Below are 25,090 nucleotides of genomic sequence, written 5' to 3'. Positions count from 1 at the left end.
CAACATATATCACAATAGAAATTGTTTTTTTCTGACGGTCAAAGATATAAATAGTCAGAGTGGGCTCAAACCACATAGGTCAGACATGGCTCCAAACTCTACCAAAGCTGAGAGGAGTTTGGATCCAGGACTTTCAGCGCTTTATAGAGAGAGGCAGCCAATGACAAAGTTCAGATCTGGATGCAAGTTCAGGAATATTTGGATCTAGGGTTTGCACCCATATCTAGGGGCAGAGGAAAGATCAGCAGCAATAAGATGGTGCAACTTGTAAATTTTCAGAAGTCACATTGATTAAGAACTAGCATAATACCCAGGCATAGAGGGGGACTTTGGAGATGCCTATTTCCTAGGTCATTGAAGAAGGGGCCGGTCTAGTGTCCTGGGAAGAAGGTGCGGGCCAAACCACTTACTGTAGAATCCAGGGAGGCTGAGGACACATAGCTTGCATGCTCCTAGAATTCTGCTCAGGTGGTTGGCAAAGCTAGTGGCCTCTAGAAGTAAGTGGCAAACAAGCCCAGCCCCCCTCCCCCCGCTTCTCAAATGCCTGAAGCTTGCCAGCAAAAAGTTTCCAAAAAGACCCTTTCAAAAATGTATTTCATGTTAGTGCAAAGAATCTGGTTTCTCTCACAGAAGTACATACTACTTTATTCAAGCAACTGCGATCGGTACAACTGTCCTCTCTTCCCACTATTTTCAGATTCTTACAGTGATGTTCATTCAGAATAATATATAACAATGTTTGCCATACAATGAAGACCAGAGTAAGTTTCCCTGTGAATCTGTACACTATATATAGTGTAATTGTAGCCATGTCGGTCCAGGATATTAGAGCAACAAGGTGGATGAGGAGGTAATAGTTAAATATTACTTCACCCAGCTTGTCTCTCTAATCAGCGTACTGCATTATGGTTTAAATTCATGGCATTGTGCAACAAGAAGGAAACTGAACAATGTTCAAATCATATATGTAAGTGTTAATCTATCATCAGGTTCAAAGCTATATCTCTCTTTGTCAGGTTTATGAAGGTTACGGTCAAACAGAGTGCACAGCAGGATGTACCTTTACCACTCCAGGTGACTGGACTTCAGGTAAAAATGATACTCTCCAAAAAGGACAGAACTCTTTAGTGTATTTGGAATACTTTTTTGGACTGTAATACCTACAGGATACTATGCAACACTTTATCATTGTGCTGAATAATTTTGAATTCAGTATTTATGAAAGTGAGGTATTAATGGCACTAGCCAAAGAGAGGCAGAATTTGATCAGATGCTATGCAAGTTTCCCATGAGAGATCTAGAACCATGCCTTGATCCTGGTCCGCAAAAATCTCCTGTCCTTTCCACTTCTGGCCTGCCTTGGGCAGAGATTATTAGGGCTATTGAATTGTGTGTGTTAGATGTAACTCTGGAACAAAGATTAGGCTAACAAATTCATATTCGCTTGTGACCAAAATCAGGCTTTAAGCACAGATCCAATGCCAGATAATGGGGGGCAGAGGAGGGGAAGAGGATGCTTATAGGTTTAAGGATTCTAGACAATTACACTTTCAAACCTTTGGGATCTTATGATGGTTAATATAATCAGATGAAAACGTCAATCAGCACCCAGCATGTTATCAGTGCTCAGCAAATAATAAACAAGAAGAGTCATGCAGTATTAATTATTAATATTTATAGAATGGCTTTGGAACAGGTATGATCAAATTCATTTAAATTAATACCTGTACAAAAATTGGACATAATTTATTAGTCCCATTAATTATCTACAAACCTCCCTTTTCAACACTAATTTTCTGTGATTGGAGTAGAGCACAGAATGTGATTTCCAGTACAGATTGCTGTATATCAGCTTGTTTTTCTACACAGCAGAAAAGGCCAATTACCTACTATGAGATGTACTGCCATAATACATTTTTCCAGTTAAACTTTCACTGTTTGTCTCACACTGTCTTCATTTTGGTGCCCTTCCCAGCACATAGTTACTGAACACACATTCACAAATATATATTAAGGACTGGATCCTCACTTTGTAAATCTGCTGGCCCTAAGCCTGGGCAGATCTGTGAAGGATTCCCCTAGTGTGGATAAAACCCTGGGTGGCAGAGAACCAGTGTACCTTGCCTTGCAGAGTGACCATTCCTGAACGCCTTTGTGCTCCTGTGATCTCTGTCTACCAGAACATTCCATTTGGGTCACTGACAGTTAACAGAATTCAGAGTAGTTTAAGCAGTTATAGTTTACTTTGGAGAAATTGGAAAAAGGTTGAATTTAAAGCCATTGTAACTCAAAGCCTTTGACTTTTCTAGATGATACACAAAACAGAACTTTGGACTCTGTTATTAACGAGTTACTCTGAGTTCGGTCTTTAAAAGAGGGGTTGATTTAATTTCCTGTTGGTCAGACGAAGATGGTAAGGCAAAAGGGTCCTGTATTGTTACACTTAAAAATAGGAATCGTATCCAGACAGGTTAAAGGATTCTGCACACAGACACATATGATTCAAGAACACTGAACTTCAAGAAGGTCAGCTAGAAATGGGTGAGGAGCTAATAATAATCTAATGAGCACCATTTATAGAAAGAAATGACAAATGACTTTAATTTGCAGGTCACGTAGGAGCCCCTCTGCCCTGCAATTTAATCAAACTGATGGATGTGGAAGAGATGAATTATTTTGCTTCAAAAGGAGAAGGAGAGGTATCCATCTCAAACATTATATACAGCACCTCGGTAGTTAACCCTTTAAGGCAGGCTGTCATTATAAAACTCTGTGAGCCATGTGTTACTGCTTGTATCTGAGAATCCTTTTTAAATGCCCCTTGTCATAGCGGGAATTTTTAATGAATCAGTAAACTCAGGGGTTGTACCGTACGACTGGAGAATTGCTAACGTAGTTCCTATCTTTAAGAAAGGGAGAAAGAGTGATCCGAGTAACTACAGGCCTGTTAGTTTGACATCTGTAGTATGTAAGGTCTTGGAAAAAATTTTGAAGGAGAAAGTAGTTAAGGACATTGAGGTCAATGGTAATTGGGACAAAGTACATGGTTTTACTAAAGGTAGATCGTGCCAAACCAACCTGATCTCCTTCTTTGAGAAGGTGACAGACTATTTAGACAAAGGAAATGCAGTAGACCTAATTTACCTCGATTTCAGTAAGGCATTTGACACAGTTCCACATGCGGAATTATTAGCCAAATTGGAAAAGATGGGGATCAATATGAGAATTGAAAGGTGGATGAGGAACTGGTTAAAGGGGAGACTACAACGGGTCGTACTGAAGGGTGAACTGTCAGGCTGGAAGGAGGTTACTAGTAGAGTTCCTCAAGGATCGGTTCTGGGACCAATCTTATTACCGACCTTGGCACAAAAAGCGGGAATGTGCTAATAAAGTTCGCGGATGACACAAAGCTGGGGGGTATTGCTAACACGGAGAAGGACCGGAATATCATACAGGAAGATCTGGACGACCTTGTAAACTGGAGTAATAGTAATAGGATGAAATGTAATAGTGAAAAGTGCAAGGTCATGCACTTATGGATTAATAATAAGAACTTTAGATATAGATTGGGGATGCATCAGTTGGAAGCAACTGAGGAGGAGAAGGACCTTGGGGTATTGGTAGATCACAGGATGACTATGAGCCACCAATGTGATATGGCCGTTAAAAAAGCTAATGAGGTTTTAGGATGCATTAGGCGAGGTATTTCCAGCAAAGATAAGGAGGTGTTAGTACCGTTATATAAGGCGCTGGTGAGACCCCACCTGGAATACTGTGTGCAGTTCTGGTGTCCCATGTTTAAGAAGGATGAATTCAAACTGGAACAGGTTCAGAGACGGGCTACTATGATGATCCGAGGAATGGAAAACCTGTCTTATGAAAGGAGACTCAAAGAGCTTGGCTTGTTTAGTCTAGCCAAAAGAAGGCTGAGGGGGGATATGTTTGCTCTTTATAAATATATCAGAGGGATTAATATTAGGGAGGGAGAGGAATTATTTAAGCTTAGTACCAATGTAGATACAAGAACGAATGGGTATTAACTGGACACTAGGAAGTTTAGACTTGAAATTAGACGAAGGTTTCTAACCATTAGAGGAGTGAAGTTCTGGAACAGCCTTCCACGGGGAGTAGTGGGGGCAAAAGACATATCTGGCTTTAAGATTAAGCTTGATAAGTTTATGGAACAGATGGTATGATGGGAGAGCCTAATTTTGGCAATTGATCTTTGATTATCGCCAGATAAGTATGCCCAGTGGTTGGTGATGGGATGGGATCTGAGTTACTGCAGAGAATTCTTTCCTGAGTGCTGGCTGGTGAGTCTTGCCCACATGCTCAGGGTTTAGCTGATCGCCATATTTGGGGTCGGGAAGGAATTTTCCTCCAGGGCAGATTGGCAGAGGCCCTGGAGGTTTTTCGCCTTCCCCTGCAGCGTGGGGCATGGGTCACTTGCTGGTGGATTCTCTGCAGCTTGAGGTCTTCAGAACACAATTTGAAGACTTCAGTAACTCAGGCATAGGTTAGGGGTTTGTTATTGAAGTGGATGGGTAGGGTGCTGTGGCCTGCTTTGTGCAGGGGGTCGGACTAGATGATCACATTGGTCCCTTCTGACCCTAGAATCTATTAATCGAAAAAAGCAGAACGGAGGAATACGTCAGACAGCAATAGAGCATCATAATGTTAATTACAAATATTACAGAACCTCCACCAAGTGCTACAGCTAATTACTTTTGAAGGGGCTGAGGGTTCCACTCACAGAGAATCCCATTGACTCCAATGGGATCCCACAGAGGCATAAGGGTTTACCTAAGTGGACCCCTACACAAGATTAGGGCCTAAGGTTATAAGGATCAACTCATCCAGTCCTCATGCATCCCTAGTACAGTGAAAACTGTTATTGAAATAAACAATGAACTCAATAGAACTTTCCTCTGAGTAAAAACAGCACTAGGATTGTAAGACTTGGATCTACATGTTTAAGGTCCCAATTCAGCAAAACATTTAACTTCAAGCCTCACTTTAAGCATGTGTTTAAGTCCCATTAAAGTTAAGCAGATGCTTATGTAGTTCGCTGAATAGGGATGGCTTGTTGAATCAGGGCCTAAATTCTGATCCTGGTAGATATTGACTGCTATCCTGTCCCACTGAGGGCTTTCAGCAGCTTGCAATAGGCACTCAGAACTTTGTGGGATCAAGCTTAGTTATTTTTATAATGCAGTGGAATGAATTTATTTACTTTTTAACATAACTATTTTTCTTTTTTCCATTTATATTTTCAAGTTCAATGAAAGGCCATTGATTCACAGAATAAAATCAAAGCTGAGGATTATATTTACATTTTCCCTTTAATGTCAATGATTGTCTACCCATTTCATAACATATCATAACATAATATCACGCATTCTACTTTCAAGAGAATAAAGTGTAATTTCGTATTATCCCAGAGTTCTGCATTTCCAGTTTTCCTCCAGCAACAAAATCCCAGCACACTGTAATTTACTGGCGAGTGCTTAATACCATAGAATATCACCGTGCTCACATGTTTGTGTCTATGGCTCTGAGCCTACATAGGGATCTGGTAGCATGGATCCTTGCAGAGTCCCACTGATTTTTAGCAGGACTCTTTGCAGGCACACACAGTTGTGCTAGTGGAGGACTGAGGCCTAAATTAGCAGCTGGAGTCTCTCAAAGAATATACCTGCTAATACTTTTAATGCTCATGAGGACTCTTTTTAGCTAATGAGGACTCCTTAGGCTCCAGAGGTAAAGGGGTTCATATTTTAGGACAAGTCCTGAGTTCTGTCCCCAGTGCCCCATATGTACTGTTTAGCTCACGAACTTGGTGGGTAACACTCCCATTGACTTCAGTGGAGCCAAGATTTCACCCAGCATCTGGACGTACAGCATGCAGTGATATGATTCACCACAGTGTACTCTATACTTCCTAATTATGTTCACAGTTTACCCTGAAAGCTTTGACACTTTATTCTTGCAAGTGCATTTAGGTTTTAATTAGAGGTGAGTGAAATGTTCACAACAACATTCAAAATGTTCAAAATCTAAGTGTTTTCCTATTTTCACTGTAAATGAAAAATATGACTCAATTTTCAGTGCAAAATATCTGCACTAAAGCTAGTTCATTTTTTGTGAAAATGATCACATTTTTCAGCAAAATTGTTGTCTTTATGAAAACTATGTGGAAGGCTGTGATATCACATGCATTAGCAGTCAGTTTTTCTGTTCTCATGAAATATTGTCAAAAGACAATTTTAGGGCTGAGAAAAACAAACAAGAAAAGTCCAGAAAATTTCACACACAAATTGACCGAAGTTTTGCACAGTCTTGTTTTCCTACTTTACACCCACATTAGTTTAAAAAAATATATGGCTGGTGGTAACATAATTTGAAATACTTTATTTTATTGGAGCACTTATATGGGAAAGAATCCACCCATTAACATTTTGGTATGATTCCATAACAAAAGCTCAAGACTTTGTCAGAAACCATGACTCTTTTGCAGATATGTGTGAAAGGACCCAATGTTTTTAAAGGTTATCTAAAAGATGGTGAGAAGACAGCTGAAGCTCTGGATAAAGAAGGATGGCTTCATACTGGAGACATTGGGAAATGGTTACCTGTATGTACTGATCAGATTCTCAGTTCTTGTATAAATTGTATATTCTTATGTAAATTCTAAGGTAGTACACTTGTATTTTCAAGCAAATCTTTGTTTGACTGTTTTTTGTGGAATAACCGTATGTCAACCACCAGAAGTTCGTGCATCCTCAGAGTCATGTCTATGCACTCTGGGTCCCTGTTACGGGTCAGCTTCATGCCTCAGCATCCCAGGTTTTAAGCAAAGCATCAAGAAAAGTTTCTTTGATATCTCATTAGTTCATGTAATGTATCAAGCAGATTTGCCTCTCCCCAGAGGCTATATTAATATCCAAAGCCAATCACTCAATCTTTAATTAATCTTTGGAAGAGATGACACTGGGGAGAGAGAAATCAGTTCAACTGCTTCTGAAATTGAGCCACCTCCACTGTGGCATGCTGAAATCAACTCGCTTGTTTAAAGACCAAACACTTTGATTTTTTTTTTTGATTTTTTTTATTAGAAGTACTGAATGCTCTCAAATACCATTCAAGTCCATGAAAACTACAGGTTCTCAGCACTTTTGAAAATAAAGTTACTACTTTCTGCAATTTTTTTTCATATTTAAACTCTCATATTATTTGATAAAGAATTTGTCTAAACAGCAACATCTACATTAAAAAATACTTTTTTAAAAATTATCAGGTGAAAAAAATATCCTATCTGGAACAAGAGGTGGGAGGACAAACTCAAAACAGAACTGGGAAACCTCCGAATACCAAAGCATTTCCATTATCTTTTTGAGTTTTTTAAACACCATTATTCTGGACCCTGTTTTACACATACAAATGCAGGTGCACAGAGCACTCTTTTTTCAGACAGAAAAGTGAGGGGAGAAAAGACCTTTTTTTTTTTTTTTTTAAATGAAATTTCTTATTTTAATCTGTCTTTCAGAAGAAAGACAATGTATATCAAAAACTTGTTGGTTTCGATGTATAAATAGGCATTTGGCAGAAATGTCACAGAAAGCAAAATTTCTGGGCAGCGTGATGGCCTGGGACAGAATGCCAAATATGGTCAAGAAGTATTTTTTTGGTATTTTTAAACAGTTCTTCTGACTACCAGAATAGTACTTTCCTTCCCTGCATGATGATGGTTGAGTTTATTATAATGGAAGTTGGGACAGGCCCTTAAAGAGACTCTATCATGGCTGATGGGCTGAAAATACAACCTGTGTTTAAGAGACTATATTTATCAAAAATGTCTCCTGATCCTGAAAAATCTCTTTTCCAAGTGAGGGCTGCAAGACTGATTAAATTCAACCTTTTCTCCTGGGCTGTTCACCACCAATAAACCCTGGGTAGGGCCAGTTTCCTGGGTTCAGACACTCTTGCTCTGATCTGTGCTCTGCCTGGATGGTCCACTCTTGCTGGTAGCTAGGGGATTGTGCACCTCCTCCCAGTTTTACTGTTAGCTCTTTAATGACATGTAGAGTCAAGTGCAAAAAATACATTGTTTATTGGACCTGTATATTCAAATAACAATTTTGGTAACAATCATCTCTCTTTCCCAACAGACTGGGACACTTAAAATTATTGATCGGAAAAAGCATATATTTAAACTTGCTCAGGGAGAATATATTGCGCCTGAAAAGATTGAGAATATCTACATCCGCAGTGAGCCTATTGCCCAGATATATGTGCATGGAGACAGCTTACAGGTAAAGTGTAACACTTCAAAATAATTTTAGAGCAAGACCCTCTGCTTGACAGGTTCTGTGCCTGGCACCAAGGGGTCAGTCAAGATGACCTTTCTACCCCTTACCATCCTCCTCCTCAATTCTGGAATTGGCTTATAGCTAGTTAGGCCCCCAACCAGTCGAGTGACTATATACAGCTTGGGGAATGGGTGACAATCTAGCCTCTGAAACTACCTCATTATTCTCCTTCAAATCCCTCCTTAAAACTCTCCTGTGCCATGATGCCTACAAAAAAACTCGACAAAGGTTAGGCTGCTGGAGCGCTGAGACTATTGGCATCAACTTTTAGAAATAGAGAACAGCAGAGTAGATACTAGAGCTGCATTTTAATTCACAAGTGGAGGACAAGTGCAGGACCCTTCATCACTTACGTCCTGCATAGGACCTGCATGTGAGAGGTCTGTCTGCCAAGTGCTTACGCAGGTGGGCAGAACTATTCTCTGTATTAAAACAGAATAATTAGGGACATGTTTTCAAAAGTGGCTTCTGAAATTCTGCCCACAAAATTCTGCTCATTAAAGTTTTATGTGTGAAAAATCTGCTTTTGCACACACAGTGGAGAGAGCTGCAAGTGTAAGCATCCAGTTTACATATGCAACAGTTGGTGTTTTACATAGCAACAGGTACAATTTCAGACACCATAACAACTAAGTCTTACCCACTAATCATGCCCTAGAGCCAAACACATATTTCTCTTTGACAGCAATATGATTTCCCTGGATGGTCAAAGATCCATGAATGGAATAGTGATAAACAAAATGGACCAAGTTCTGCTCTCACTTATACCAGCGTAAAAGCAAAGTAACTTTGTTAGCTTCAGTGCAAAATGGAATTCAAATTGCAGAATCTGGGCCAATGTATTATATTTTTCTGGCAAATATATTAACTGTCATTTAGGGCTCTTTTATCTGAGGAGAAGAAATGTTCATCATGAAATTTTAGCCAAATACAATGCTGTATTGAAATGATTAAACCTGGCAAACTAAGAGAGATTATTTATGTACTGGAATATTATATTTTAAATATGGTTCTTTCCTTGGCTGATACATTTTTTTTTTCTGATACAGGCCTTCTTGGTGGGAATTGTTGTACCTGATTCTGAAGTCATGCCAGGCTGGGCAAGGAAAAGAGGGTTTGAGGGAACATATGCAGAGCTCTGTAAAAATACGGTGTGTCCTTCAAAAATACGTATGTGTGTGCATTTAATTAACAGTGATCGGTAATATGCAGCACTAGGAAATGATAGCACTGAAATAAAGGTATGCTCACATAAAAGAGATTAGGCAAACCAAGCCCTTAAGCTCCTTAACATCGTTCTTATTTAGTAGCGTTACTAATGGTATTTTCCAAATATGTAAGAAGACAAGGTCTTCAGTAATCTTACACCTGCATATTCCACCTTTTTTCCCCAAGCATTGAGCATCGCCTGTTGTCAGAGACAGAATACCGAACTAGATGGATCATTTGTCTCTGTCATTATGACCACTCTTCTGAATGTTTTCTGTGAATATATATCATACAGTTCTTTTTCTATAATTAAACCTATGCAATCTCTTTTTAGAGTCGTATGAAAGGTAACACTTTTTCTCTCCTATTAATGTTTAATTCAGCTAAAAAATTAATAGTAGTTATAAATAATGGCAAAATGCAAAGTTTAAGTGAGAATATTCTACCTTGGTGGCTAAAGTGTGGCACTTTTATATTAATATTTAGGCACCTTAATAGGTAGAGTGGTTTTTAAGAAGTACCGAGCACCTACTATTGTCATGAAACATAGATGATTTAAGCCACAATCCATTTACACCCACACTTAACTTTAAAAGCACATGAATACCACTGAAGTCAGTGGGATTATTTATTTGGGTTCTTAAGAGTTTGTCTAAGAGTTTGAAGGATTAAGGCTTTAAATGTCTATCCTCAACCACCAAAGTTTGAAAACATTAGCCTTACATTTTCTGCTGTATAAAAATATTACATTGCTCATTTATAAAGCATTCATTCATTTTCTATTTATAAAGGAATTTCCTTTAAAGCAACATTTTGCTAACTGATGTATGAACTGCCAGAACCAACAGTGTATTTGTGCTTTTATCAGTAAACTTTATTTCCTGCTGAAGAATATCACTGGATGTAAAGATGCCTCTTGAAAGGTAACGGAAAATTGTGTGTTCTAACCCAGGAACTGACACAAGCAATAATGGAAGATATGGTGCGGCTAGGGAAGGAAGGTGGACTTCATTCTTTTGAGCAGGTATGATAACATTATTCCCTATGGTCAGATAACTCGCCCCTTTACGATGAATAGGCAGTTGTTGGTATGCATCATATAAAGCCTAAATGTCTGATTATGTTGTTTCTGAAAGTAATTATAGCTTGCATTTGTGTCCCTTAAGAATGCATGAATATTGCCACAAAAGTCTACAGTAATAAAAGCCTCATTATTATTTTGATGGTTCCATGCAGGAATTTTGTGAAAGCTGACAAATTATTTTTATCATTTTTGATTGAATAAGGACTACAGTCCCTGATCCCGTTTTCTGCACACAGCAGGAGTCAGAGTAGATTCAGTGGGAGTTATGGGTGCATAGGGAATACAAAAGCAGGCCCTATATAATCCCATATATAATCACCAGAGGTCAAGAACAGTATTTTTAGGATCCTGATCCTACTCCCATTGAAAGCAATGTTGCAAAGTAGGATCAGGTCTGTAATTACAGTACCATTCATGTAACTGACCTAGAAAATACAGCTGCTCTGTTTATTTTCAGTGCATGCACTAATCCTTTTCTGACGCTTGCCTGAATATTGCCTGATGCTTGCCTGCAACAGAATAACAAACATTCAAGCAGGAAAATTCTGAAACTGATGCAGTATTTCATGGTAGCAATAATATAGATCAAAACACATAAAAAGGCTGACATCAAATGTTTCTTTAAAAGTTAATGTTTATTACATATCTGTTATTTTAAATATGAATATAAAAGTGAATATCTAAGACATTATTTAATAAGCTTCATTTATTTGCTTGTTTTTGCTTGAGAAGTCCAATGAAAATCCAGTGTGTTAAAGAGTTTGCAGAAGCTCCAGAAACCTTAAATCTCCTTGTCTCCATTTTTCTGACAGTTCCATAACTGATAAAAGAAATTCCACATAGAGCGTGGATCGTAATACAGGAAGTTGGCTATCTAGTAATTACCCTGGGTTGTTCCTGCCCTAATCTTCACAATATGAATACCCTTAACTCACCAGTTCTACTGACATGTATTAAATAAACTGTGAGGTTATGAGGAGAACTCTGCTGCAATGCTGAAAATCTAGGGAGAAACAATATGAAATGGAAATACCTGAATGTATTGCAGTTTGAAAACCTATTTTGTAGAGCCTCATGTGTAAAGCAGTATGTGATTGTCACGACCGAACATTGGGACAGATTATCTGACCAGTATGGACCTTACAGAGATGTCCCTTTGCATGGGTCCACCTTCCCCATAGATAGAGTTGCGTGAAATTTTTCAGACTAATAGTTTATTTGCAAGAAAATGTAGTTTCAGTCAACCCAAAACTAAGTTGACCTCTCCACTTGATGTGGAGAAGGGATTTAAATTTGGGTCTTGGAGATTGCTCCAGTCATTGAGCAATGGGATGTTCTTGGGCAGGTCTTTCTCATTCTCTCCTATTTAAGCTGTTCCACTAAGTATAAATCAGGGGTCCTCAACGCGGTGCTGCAGGCATCATGGCGCCCAAGAGGGCATCTAAATGCGCCCGCATCCTGGCCGGCAGTGGAGCATCCATCGAAATGCCACCGAATTTCTGCGGCATTTCGGCGGTGACGCCGCTTGCCGCTGACAAGTGACGTCATCGAGAGGCGTCGCCGCCGAAATGCCACAGAAATTCGGCGGAATTTCGGCAGATGCTCCACCGCCACCACAGTTCTTCGTCTGGTGCCCACCAGACGAAAAGGTTGGGGATCACTGGTATAAATGATTAGACATGACCTTTGGTCTCACACCTCCAGGTGAGTGCCCTAAACTATAGAGTCATTCTCACACTCTGTCTCTGGTTTAATGACTATTTAAATAGGCATTACCTAAAACAAGCAAACCCAAGAGTTTTTAAACAAGTCTAATTAAAAATCCTTTCTCCTCACAATTGCTCCACTTTCACTACCTTGATTCTTGTGATGTCACCATTTCACTAGCTTTCCAGTAACCCCAAAGCACTTCTGAGCAGAAAAGACCTGAATTTTTGATATATAAAAATCTTTTGACGAGTTGTAGATCCAGGCCAATATATTCTGGATGTTTGTCATAAGGTTGTTTTTTTTAAGAAGAGTCACAAGTGGATGTGAATTTACCAGAAACTCTTCCTTTTGGTGTGGGACTATATATTATGCTGTACTGCAGAACCATTTGCCACCAAGTCTAATTTTCCTCTTAACTCTTTTTTCTTGGATCCAGACAGGACAGTGTTAATTTGAAGGGTCTTGTAATTTTAATCATACTCTTTCATAATCTTTTAACTAGCTACAACATTAATGCACAAAGTTTACCATTTTAATAACTGTAAAAATAATTGCTGTACCTCTGTTGTTCTTTTATGTAAACATTTTGTATATAATTACATATAATTCAAGACTTTCAAAAGGTGCCGCAGTTTTTGAATGCTCAACTCAGAGACAATTTAGAGGATGGGTGTTCCAAAATCATGCCCCCTTAGTGCATCTCAAATTAAGCACCCAAAAATTACAGCACTCAAAATCACTAGCTCCTTTTAAAAGTCATTTGGCCACAGTACATAAAGAAATTATTTGTGGTCTCTACATTTGCCCCTGGAATAAAACGCACACAGGGAAAAGAGAGCCAAAGGATTTCATGGAATAAAAAGGTCACTCTTAAACCACATTTCCTACAAGTCCTAGTCTGTCAAAATGTGAAGTGGGTTGGTGCCGGCCAGAAAAAGCAGATGATGGCTAAGGAGTCCTGTCTGAACCATGTGGATTGTGGCCAGCCATACAGAGTAGTTTTCTACTGTCTCCCACCACCAGCACCACCATAAATGTAATGGAAACACAACCCACTCCATCTTCCACCAAGCTTCCTGCTGTGCTCAGACACCATGGATTAGTAAGATTAGCCTTGTAAAATTCTATTTGCCTGGGCTGAGTGGTTTTTATCACTGTAACTGGTCACTAAAACATCATTCTTTATTTCCATGATCATCATCATGTTTACTTTGGATCAGAAGACTTTTATGCCCTTAGTATGATTTCTCTTTCTCCTGACTGTGACCCTTCAGCTATGTGGAAGTTTTGTGGATGGGGCAACATCATGCATAGCCACATTTCTCCTCTGCTTGAGCCACTCTTGAGGTTTTTGGGCATATGCTCTGTTGCACACCACACAGTGGAACAAGAGCAAAGCAGACTGGATGCGTATTTCTTTTAGGGACAGGGTAATATTTTGAGGGGAGCATGTGGACAAAGGTTTATGGTGCAGGAAGAAGCTGGTGCTAATAAAAATATGAGGGACTGACTGAGAAGTTGTGAGATACAGCCATGGTATAGACAGGTGGTGTTCATACTTCACCACTCCACTCTGTTAGTGCTTCTTAATTCCAACCTGAAACACAAATATTATCAGTCCTGAGAGTTCCGTTAAACAAGAAGTGTGTGTGGATGCTTTGTGATATGGACAGACAACCAGTAGGAATGAAGATGGACCCAGCAAAGTCATTTTTGCTGATAACCTAAGCAGGATAGTTACAATTTCAGGAGATTTGATTAGTACTAATTAATAGTGGATGATGTTAGTTTAGTTTTGCCATAAATATATTCATTTTCTATTTCAGGTCAAAGCCATTTACATCCACTCTGACATGTTCTCAATAGAAAATGGCTTGCTGACACCAACACTAAAGGCTAGGAGACGAGAGCTAAGAGATTACTTCAAAAAACAAATAGAAGAGCTTTATTCAAGTGTCTCTGTATGAAGCGGCGGGAAAATTCTTCTGAATAATGGACTTTGTAGCAATATTAAAGTACATACTCAAAAGTACAGAGCCAGAACGACATAGTTGAAATGAATAAGCACCTGACCTTGTGTCTGAACCTTTTGTTGTTCCAAGATCTCACCACTGATATAACAGTAATTTTCCTTTTTCATCAGCTGTAGTACCTTATCTTTTTACAGTATGTACGCTGTAGAAGACTATTGAGAACTACACTACATAACCATGTACAGATACATAAATTCCAGCACATCTTAAAGTATATCATGGAAGGTTACATTATTATTAATGCCCCCAAATACTATTGATTACACATCAGGAAAAAGGCATGTGATATATCTGTTGATATGACTGTATATAACATTATAGATTAGTGACTGAAATCCTGGATAATTCAATAATGTGGTCTACCTCAGACATTCAAAGACTGATAATTAAAATCACAACTAAGTCTTTTTTCCCTAACCTAGAACTTCAAGCTAGATCTTTGGTCGTTTTGTTTTTTTAAGTGACAGCTTTTATACTCTGCAAGACAAATTCCATTGACTTTACGTAATCATGAATGATCTAACTAACAGAGAACGAGGAATAAATCTCCTGATTTCATTTGTGTGTAATATACCCATCAGCATATTAGGCCTAATGGAAAAACCCAGATTAATACCACTTTGTAATTGCAAAACTATTTTAGGAAGTTATAGAATTCCCTGTATGTCTTTTTTCAGTGCATCTGAACTCAGTTTATAGCATGGCAGATAGAGCTTCCTTAAGATGCTGATTCAAAACAATATGCTCATGGGTTCATACATGCAGAAGCTGGGAAGGCTGTGGAAGGATTGGTGGCTCTGTGGCAGACTGATCTATTCATAAGAGTCAGCTTTCTGTGGGAGCTACAAAATAAAAAGCTTCTCAAGAGGAGAAGAACTAGTGTAAATGAGCCCTCACCATCCTATACACTCTTGATTCTTAATTTATTGCTTGACATGCTGCTAGTGCTATGCAGTCCTGTAAGATTAACTCCCTGGCACAGCTGCAGATAGAGGAATGGAGCTCTGGCCCAATGTATGAACTATAATGGTGAGTAATGTTCAGTAAAACAAATTTACTTGCTAGAAATGGTGGCATCATATCCCCATTGCTGTAGCACAATGGTGAAGGGCCTCCCTTGTGGTGCTGGAAGTGTTACTTCTGAGTGCCCATGTTGCTTCCCACCACCATTGTAAGATGGCATGGTGGGAGGTAAGGTTACCACTTGGCTGGTATTTGACCGGCCTGGCTGGCTTTTTTTATGGATTTACCAGAAAAATAATTTAGTCTGCCAGGTTGTCTTTTTTAACATGGGCCGAAGGATTTGCATTATGATCATAATACACTTGGATATCTAATGTCAAAAGTCATTGTGCAGATAAAGATGCTGCAGTGTTCCCACTTCAAGTGATAACTGCTCAAACGTGTTTGAAATTACAGTAACATGCATGTGTGTGAGAGAGGGTTTGAGTCATGTGAGAGCGATAACATCATGTGTTATCTCTTGGGTGACTGTATTTCCCAAGGGGAAAATGGGATACCCCCAGCTGTTCACCTGAACTGCCAGCCCACCGGCACAAGGCCGTTCCAGTCACTGGAACCCTGCTGCTCCCCCCTACCCTCCTTGTGCAAGGCTGTTGCTGGTCACCTGAACCCTGCCCCCCTCCACAAGGTTGTTGCCCAGTTGCTGGAACCCTTCCGGATCTCTGCATGCTGGAAAGCTTCCTTCCCCCTCCCCAGCCCTATCTCCCCCCTGTACAGGGCTGGCATCTCTACTCGTCTCCCTTTCCCCCTTCATGTTCCTCTGCATCGCATCCTGCTCTTTTGCAAAAGTGGGCATTTGTCCTGATTGCTCTTGGAACTGATCAAGTTACCTTGTGGTTGGGGGATGGGGCTGCAGCAGGCTTGGGGTGTGGGTGGGGGGAAGGTACTGGGTTTTTTTGCGTTTCAAAAGTGGTAACCCTAGTGGGAGGCGGCACAGGTTTTTCTTTTCCTTTCTGATGGGTCTTCAAAATTGAGTTTTCAGTTAGGGAAAGACTGATCTTTGTGCTACAACCACTTTAAATTTTTTCCTTGACTGAATCAAGATCTATCAAAGAACGATCCTTCTCTGTATTTTGGACATTTGCAAAGCTCTAATACAATTCCATGATCCCAAGCACCATATAAAGCAGTTGGCCTGGATAAAGCCTTAGCCTTCACCGTGGCAAAGGTACGCCACTAGAAAGGCCGTATCTCCCCAGTGGAATAGGAGCAGACTCTGGAACTACATGCTCAAACAGCATGGTGTTAAAAGCTGCAGGCCTAAACAATTCAAGGAACTTGAGGACACTCCATGAGTCAACAGCCTTGGTGGCTTTTTCCAGCTGAACTTATTTTTTAAATAACTGCTATTAATTATACCAATCCACACACTAGCATGAGGCTGCTAGATGACCTGGTTTGCTAGGGCTGTGAATACAAACTTATTTTTCTGCCTCAGACTGGCGTCTATCAATAGTTTTCATACTAAAAAGCCTAACAAACTATTAATCTATACCTTCCCTCTGAAATTCCACTGCATGCTTTAAAAGAAATGAAATGAATTGAACTAATGAGGTAGTTTTATGCAGTCTGTTTTATTAAAGTCATTTCAGAACAAACAGCTAAAAATACACAGGAGACTGCGTCTGTTACATAATCTCACTTGTACAGCACATGTTTATTTGATTTATCAAATGTGCATTATTTGGGCTTGATTCTTCATTGCCCTGCATCTTGTGTAGTAATTTCCATCAGTACCAAATTGGTGTAAAACACTACCAATGTGATCTGGTAGTGTTTTCCACAGTGTATCATCTCACACTGATATAAATGACTATCCACAGTGCAAGGCATCAGAGCATCAGGTGCAATACCTTTTTTCTCCTTTAAGCAAATATGATCTATTTTAGGAACCAATAACTAGTTCCTTAAATAAACAGATGTGTAAAAGAAGCTATTTTCCACTAACCTTTCTCTACAGCATGAATTGAATTTACTTGTCTTTTCCTCTAAAATGATTCAGTCCACCTGACCTGTCCAGACAATTGAGGATCCTAATTTGAATTTATTTATGGCTCCTAGGCTTGTTAATTTTAATACTAGAGGGGGTGGGAGTAGGAGTTGGAAGAAGAAAATTATGTACATGACCACACCAAAGTGATGTAAAATTTGGAAAGAATTGGCTCAAATGAATATTTTTCTATAGCCACATCCCAAAAGTGTGTTAATTTTTAAATCTTGGGGAAAACCCTGGGTACATGAACTAAAGCCACCCTCATCCCCCTGGTAATTTTATCTTGCGTAATTAGAACTTCCTCTGCAGATCACTCTCAACCTCATTAACCTCGGAAACATTAGAAAGGATTAAAACCTCAAATGAATGTGTGCCTAAATATGTTCTTTAACGTGATAAGCACTAACATGCTTTCCTTAAATATCTGGCACACCTGTCTTTCTTTTGCACGTTTTGTTTTTTCCTTAAGTGAAAATATTTATTGTGGCCATTGCAAGGAAAATCCCAGTGTTCATTAGGTTTGTTCCCCTATGACCTCTTTATAGTATCTCAGGGTAATAATTTATGCAGTGTGTTTGTGTATCTTTGTCTTATTTGAGAATTCCCCTTCAAAACTCAAATGCCATCAAATAAATGATACTATGTACTGCTCTTCTCCAAAAACATTTCTCCTCTGGGTGGCTTAAAAATAAGTATTTTCATCTTGAAGGTATAGGGGCTGATTCTTATACAAACCAGCAAGAAGGAAAAAGTAGTAACTCCACTGAAGTCAATGGAGTTACACTGGTGTGAAATCAGGGTGAGATCAGAACAGGGCCCCTGTGGTGTGCCGATTGTCCGGTCCCCCAAAGATGGCATCTCCTTGAGTAGAATAGTATGTGCTCTTCCCCTTTATATAGTCAAAAAAAAGTTTCCTTGGGCCTGATACTATGTCCACTGAAAAGATTACCTCCTTTGCTGATATGAGAAAACCAGATTCAAACATACCTTCAAGCCCAATCCCCTTGAGAGAATGATGTATAGTTATACATGATGTTCTTCACTCAGTATATTTCATAGACAACATACCTCCCCTGTCCCAGAAACCATCAAAGAAACAAAGAAGATACACGATAGAACTCGCACAGCATTGAGTCCTAACCTTACAGAACTGGCAATATGTGTAATTAAGTAATGTGGTACTGAAAGGCACATGTTCAGGGTAAAATATTTGATTTTATAGTGTACATTATAGAGAAGAAGTGGTAATCCCTTTGCTGCTAAAGTAGGCTTTTACAGTACATTATGCAATTGCTACTATCTCAGCAATAGTCAGGTCCAATGTCATTACTGCCTTGGGTATGATTTTGTTGCATATAACAAAGTAATGTCTTTAATAACTCTTCTAGAATGAAACAAATTGAGTTAATTTCTTTTCCATGTGTGAAAAGCACAATCTTGTGATCTATATGTAAATAAACTACTATAAGATTAATGTAAACTCAGAAAGAATATACTATTTTTGCATGACAACAGACCACTTAAAGATGGGTTGATGTCTCACAGAAAACTTTAAAAAACATTTTGAGGGGCAATTCTATCTACATTCTGCATTTCTCTTGTTCTGTTATTATAAGGGAACAAATATATGAAATCGGGATCTTTGTTGCTTTTTGGAGTTCTGTTCCTCCATTCCTGCAAGAAGTAGAGTATCTACTGTCAGTTGCTAAACTGTCTTTGCTCCTGTTTGGAAATTGAGGACACTCAGCACTCATTTTGGAGAAGATACTAAAGAACTAAAGCTCTATCAGCCCATGCTCCTTAACTAAAAAATTATTACTGGCATAAATGGGCACAACTCCATTGACTCCAGTGAAATTATGCATTACACCAGCAGTAATTTGGGCCAAGGGAATGTCTGTGAATCTCAATTAGTTGCTATAATTGTTGTATCTTAAAATGAGGAATTAAAAAGAGGAGATTATTTTTAAGGAATAAAATCCCAGATGAAATTCTGGCCTCACTGAAATCAATGGGAGTTTTAACACCGACTTCAGTGAAGCCAGGATTTCATTCCTGTCTTTAAGCAAAAGCCTTTAACATTCAACAATGAGAGGAGAACACCAGAAAATTGTACCTAAGTGGAACTGTTCCTAAACAGAATGTTTTCCATGAGACATCAGAGCCTCTTTAACCCCTTCACTTTAGTATACTATTCTCTTATGCATTTAAAAAACATAACTGCAACAAACACACAAATAAATCAGACATTTTCCTGCATGTTGCTTATTCGATTTTCAACTGAAGTGAAGGGATTAAAATCTATGACTTATAAATATGTGTAAAAAGGCATCTTAACTGTAATGAAAGATTTTTCAGTTTTGGTATAATAGCATGTATATCAAAAATATAAAAGGCATCAATGTAAACTTTTGTAAAGAACTGAACTGTCATATTTCTCAAAATTGCTCATAAAACATTCTTGTGCATTGACTTACAATAAAATCTTTTATAAAATTCTTATTCCAACACTCTGTCCACATGATCAGAAACTAGTCATTGAGAATGTGTGCCTATACTAAACATACAGGGGAAAAAAAACAATGAGCAAGGGAATATTGGAACCTGAGATAAATATTAGCAATCTTCAAAGAACAGGTTGTTTCAAATTTCTCTAAAAGATGGCCATACAGCAGCCTTTCCGTAATGGTTTCACCTCACTGTTGTTTTAAAACAACAAACAATAAAATAACCAAATGTGTAAGCTTGTTTAATAGAATTAACTATTGGGAATGCATAGTATTTTTTCCAGAACTTGTGCTTAAAACAATAAAGTTTAAAATTATTCAGTCTCATTCCAATTTTTGTGTGCATGTATACACTTAATATTACAGCTTCAAAGAATTCAAAAAAATTGTTGCCAAAGTTAGTAAAATGAAATGTATCTAGCTAAATATAATCAGTGTGCTCTGATCAGAAAAGTAATGTAACATAAAAACTTGGATTCAAGTAGCACTCAACTGGCTCATAAGAATTCCAAGCAGTGAAATTACAAGCCTAAGCCTATATGCATATGAATTTATGAACCAAGAATAGTGAAGTAGAACATAGATGCTGTCCAGACTGTTCTCTTCAAAAGGATCCCTCCCTGCTGGACAAGGCAGAATTTCTCAGTGCAAGCTTAGGGGATGTATGTGCTTTGTTGTTTCTCTGGGCAACAGCACACTGGGGTCCTGGCTAGCACTTCCATGCATTGCTGGCCCTTGAAAACAGGGCAGGGTATAGCAGTGAGGCTGAACTGAAATGTGATACAAAAATCTATTTAAGAACCCCAAACATTAAAGGGACATGTTAATTTAAATTAAATATGTTTTTAAGCCAATTACAGTATTTGAAAATGAGTGTCTTTCATCTATGACAGGTTTCAGAGTAGCAGCCGTGTTAGTCTGTATCCGCAAAAAGAACAGGAGTACTTGTGGCACCTTAGAGACTAACATATTTATTTCAGCATGAGCTTTCGTGAGCTACAGCTCACTTCTTCAGATACACAGAATGGAACACACAGACAGGAGATATTTATACATACAGAGAACATGAAAAGGTGGAAATATGCATACCAACAGGAAGAGTCTAATCAATTGAGATGAGCTATCGGCAGCAGGGGAAAAAAAACTTTTGAAGTGATAATTAAGATGACCCATAGAAAGTGTGAGGAGAACTTAACATAGGGAAATAGATTCAATTAGTGTAATGACCCAGCCATTCCCAGTCTCTGTTAGTGCTATGTGCCAGCAATGCCCCTCTGCCATGTACATTGGCCAAACCGGACAGTCTCTTCGCAAAAGAATAAATGGACAAAAATCTGACCTCAGGAATCATAACATTCAAAAACCAGTGGGAGAACACTTCAACCTCTCTAACCCCTCAGTGACAGACTTGAAGGTAGCAGTTTTACAACAAAAAAACTTCAAAAACAAGACTCCAAAGAGAGACTGCTGAACTCGAATTAATATGCAAATTAGAAACAATTAACTCAGGCCTTAACAGAGGCTGGGAAAGGCTGGGTCATTACACTAATTGAATCTATTTCCCTATGTTAAGTTCTCCTCACACCTTCTATGGGTCATCTTAATTATCACTTCAAAAGTTTTTTTTCCCCTGCTGACGACAGCTCATCTCAATTGATTAGACTCTTCCAGTTGGTATGCATACTTCCACCTTTTCATGTTCTCTGTATGTATAAATATCTCCTGCCTCTGTTCCATTCTGTGCATCTGAAGAAGTGAGCTATAGCTCATGAAAGCTCACTCTTTCATCTATGTGATCCAAAAATTTTGTGCTTGCTGTTCTACAGTGGCTGACATCACATACACCTCAAACTCTATTTTGTTATTAGTGATCCAAGCCATGGCAAAAAAAGAGCCTTTCAATTCACCTTTAAAATAATTCTGTGCATGTAGTCATACAGTGCAGGATGTGCAGCTATGGTCTCTTACAGTAAATACACTCTTGGGTGGCCTAATTAAAAGTAATACTCTGTAGAGTTGGCCCCCACCTCAGCAGCTCTGGTGTAACTGATCTAGATAAGGGTGTTAGTTTCTCCAAATTGCCTGAGGGATAGGGACAGACTAGAGGAAGTTCAGAGGAGAGCAACAAAAATGATGAAGGGAGCAAAAGGAACAACTTAAGATAGCAGCTTACCCTGACTAGGTCTTCCTCAGGAGGAGAGGCCTTGGAGCCTCTTAAACAAGTGTATGTGTGGCTGTGGGGAGGTGAGGGCTCACAAGCAGACGTGAGGTGACACCCTATCATACGTACTTCACATAGGGCCCCAAACAGTCCAGTGAAGCCTAGGTCCAGCCCTGCTGGATGTCAATGATCCAGTTGTAGAGAAAAAAACAAGCTAGTTCAATTATTCCTGAGTCAGAACAATAGTCCCTTGTTTTCAATGAACAAATCAAGAACATACAGGCCTCTATAAAAAAACAAGGAATGTGCCAGAATGTGTCATCCAATCCATATGTTCTCCCTCATCTTAAATTATACATCTGAATCAACTACAGATTCCTCAGTGTTACGTTTTACACTCACAGACAGCCAACATGTATTTTCAGTCTATATTACATTTATTTTAATTAAGGAACATAGCCAAGAAGTTTGGCATTAATTATGCTACCATCCTTTCATTCTTTACTGGTTACATCCCCTATTTACCTTTCCAAGATTTTGCTCAGGATTGATGTCAGGATAATCAGCCTATATTTATCTGGGTCATCTCGTTTGCCCTCTTTTAAATACAGGCACAACATTTGGCAAGACATTTCAACATAGGCACAATGTGGCACTGGATTTCAGAAGACAACTAGGGTACTCTATCTACCCCACTGCACCAGGTTTACAACAAACCAGTAGAGTTTATACCAGTTTTACACATCTATGGGGAAGTATGGCCCAGCAGATAAAGCACTAGACTGGCTTCTATTCCTGGTTCTGCTACTGGCCTGCTGGGTGACCTTGGGCAAGTCACTTCATCTTTCTGTGCCTCAGTTTCCTAATCTGTAAAATAGGGATAATTATACTGACCTCCTCTGTAAAGTACTTTGAGATCTGCTGATGAAAACAGATTTCTAAGACCTAGGTATTATTATTATAACTTCATGAGTTAAAACTCAAGTAACAATCAAACCCCTTATATTTAGTGATGCAGTATGCAGAAAACAGAAACATGCCATCACCCCTATCGTTAGTTATTAAACACACCTGTGCATCTATCACTACATTAAAAAGTAAATATACTGAACATCAAAATACAATGGCAGTAAAAAGTCCTATCAGATTCTGTTGTCATTCACAAACACAGCAAAAGTCTAACATGAAAGGATGTCTAATTATTGTTGCTCCACATGGTGAACTGGATACAAAGGCCTCCTCTTCTGGGTTGGGCCATTTAGGAAGGGGCAGAGTGGGGAATTAGGGCTAGTAGGCCCTTTCTCAAGTCACTGCAGCTGCACATATATAATTCCATTTTTATTACTATTGTCCAATTATACTCAAAAAAGGAGAATTCGAGGCAACAATGACCACAAAAGAGCGCATCCTGAGTGACTAGAAAACACCATTTCAGAGAAGAATTGCTGATGTTCTTGGGGACAAGAAAAAACAATTACCATCTTTTTGGGGCATAACAGACCTTTCAGGTCACACAGTATAGCCTTTTTTTTTCTCAGACTATCTCTGGACAAAGGAGGGAATGGGGGCAGGTTGGCGGGGAAAGTCTGAACTGAGTGGGACACGGACGAGTCTTTTGCTGCAGATATGAATCCAATCTGTGGTTTGGAATTACAGTCTGTACCCCGAGAAGGGACTGGCTGACTTTGAAACGATCATAATAGATGCATTCAGTTTATTGGCACAGCTCAATTGCCAAATATGCAACTGCACTAACCTGCACAAGACACTGAACACAGAGCTAACAGTGCCACCTTCTGCCCAAAATCAAAAGAACAAAAACAATACCACATTTCCAAAGTATTGTAGGTTTTTTACCCATGAAAGCTTATGCCCAAATAAATCTGTTAGTCCTGAAGGTGTCACCGGATTCCTTGTTGTTTTTGTGGCTGCAGACTAACACCGCTACCCCCTGATACTTAAAGTATTGTAGAGTACCTCCAGCTAAATATTACAATCCATTATTTGGCTACAGTAGTTTTCATAGCCCAGTCACACTACAATAGATACTTAAATAATGTAGTAACAGAATTACTCACCCTTACTGAAAATCAGTAGGAGGCAGGTGGGTTGACGGCGGAAGTGAGGCTGTTGGGAAGAGTGAGGGACTGGCTGGGTCTAAGCGAGGGGAATTGTTAGGAGGCTGGATTTGGGAAAGGGCTCTTAGGGGGCTGGGTGGGAGTAGGATTTAAGGGGAGTTCTTAGTAGGTCGGGTGAGAGTTGACTCTAGAGGAGGTGGGTTGTTAGGGCATTAAGGGCTCTTAGAGGAGGTAGGTTGTTAGGGGGGCTGGATCTAGGCGAGGTGGGTTGTTAGGGCATTAGGTTGGGAGCTCTCGGAGCAGGTGGGTTGTTAGTGGGCTGGATCTAGGTGAGGTGGGGTTTTAGGGCATTAGGTGGGGGGATCTAGGCGAGGTGGTTGTTAGGGGGTTCGGGAGCTGGATCTAGTAGTGTGTTGCTGGAGGTGGGGGGACTGGATTTAAGGGTATGTTGGGGTAGGAGGGTGGCTCTAGGAGAGGTGGGGGTTTTAGGGCATTAGGTGGGGGGATCTAGGCGAGGTGGTTGTTAGGGGGTTCAGGAGCTGGATCTAGGAGAGGTGTGTTGTTGGAGGTGGGGGGACTGGATTTAAGGGTATGTTGGGGTAGGAGGGTGGCTCTAGGAGAGGTGGGGGTTTAGGGAATTAGGAGGGGGATCTAGATGGGGTGGTTGTTAGGGGGTTCGGGAGCTGGATCTAGGAGAGGTGTGTTGTTGGAGGTGGGGGGACTGGATTTAAGGGTATGTTAGGGGTAGGAGGGTGGCTCTAGGAGAGGTGGGGGTTAGGGCATTAGGAGGGGGATCTAGATGGGGTGGTTGTTAGGGGGTTCGGGAGCTGGATCTAGGAGAGGTGTGCTGTTGGAGGTGGGGTGACTGGATTTAAGGGTATGTTAGGGGTAGGAGGGTGGCTCTAGGAGAGGTGGGGGGTTAG

The 25,090-nt window shown here is 39.6% G+C and overlaps 1 protein-coding gene across 8 annotated transcripts in view; it reads left to right on the top strand.

Moving 5' to 3' along the window:
* Positions 1-20,245, top strand: part of ACSL6 (acyl-CoA synthetase long chain family member 6) — a 113,678-nt gene extending 93,433 nt beyond the window's left edge. For 7 of the 8 annotated variants that reach the window (XM_030572197.1, XM_030572199.1, XM_030572202.1 and 4 more), the window contains 7 exons: positions 1,017-1,089; positions 2,611-2,699; positions 6,518-6,634; positions 8,169-8,312; positions 9,419-9,520; positions 10,531-10,602; positions 14,199-20,245. In XM_030572197.1, coding sequence (XP_030428057.1) covers positions 1,017-1,089; positions 2,611-2,699; positions 6,518-6,634; positions 8,169-8,312; positions 9,419-9,520; positions 10,531-10,602; positions 14,199-14,339 — 738 coding nt within the window. In that variant the 3' untranslated portion in view covers positions 14,340-20,245. Of the gene's footprint in view, positions 1-1,016; positions 1,090-2,610; positions 2,700-6,517; positions 6,635-8,168; positions 8,313-9,418; positions 9,521-10,446; positions 10,603-14,198 lie in introns of those variants that run through there. The other variant, XM_030572205.1, reaches the window with a different exon arrangement.
* The last annotated feature ends 4,845 nt before the right edge of the window (positions 20,246-25,090 follow it).

The sequence above is a fragment of the Gopherus evgoodei genome, chromosome 8 (assembly GCF_007399415.2).
Source record: "Gopherus evgoodei ecotype Sinaloan lineage chromosome 8, rGopEvg1_v1.p, whole genome shotgun sequence".
In the NCBI taxonomy this organism is placed as follows: domain Eukaryota; kingdom Metazoa; phylum Chordata; order Testudines; family Testudinidae; genus Gopherus; species Gopherus evgoodei.
This window is presented reverse-complemented; position numbering and strand designations above follow the sequence as displayed.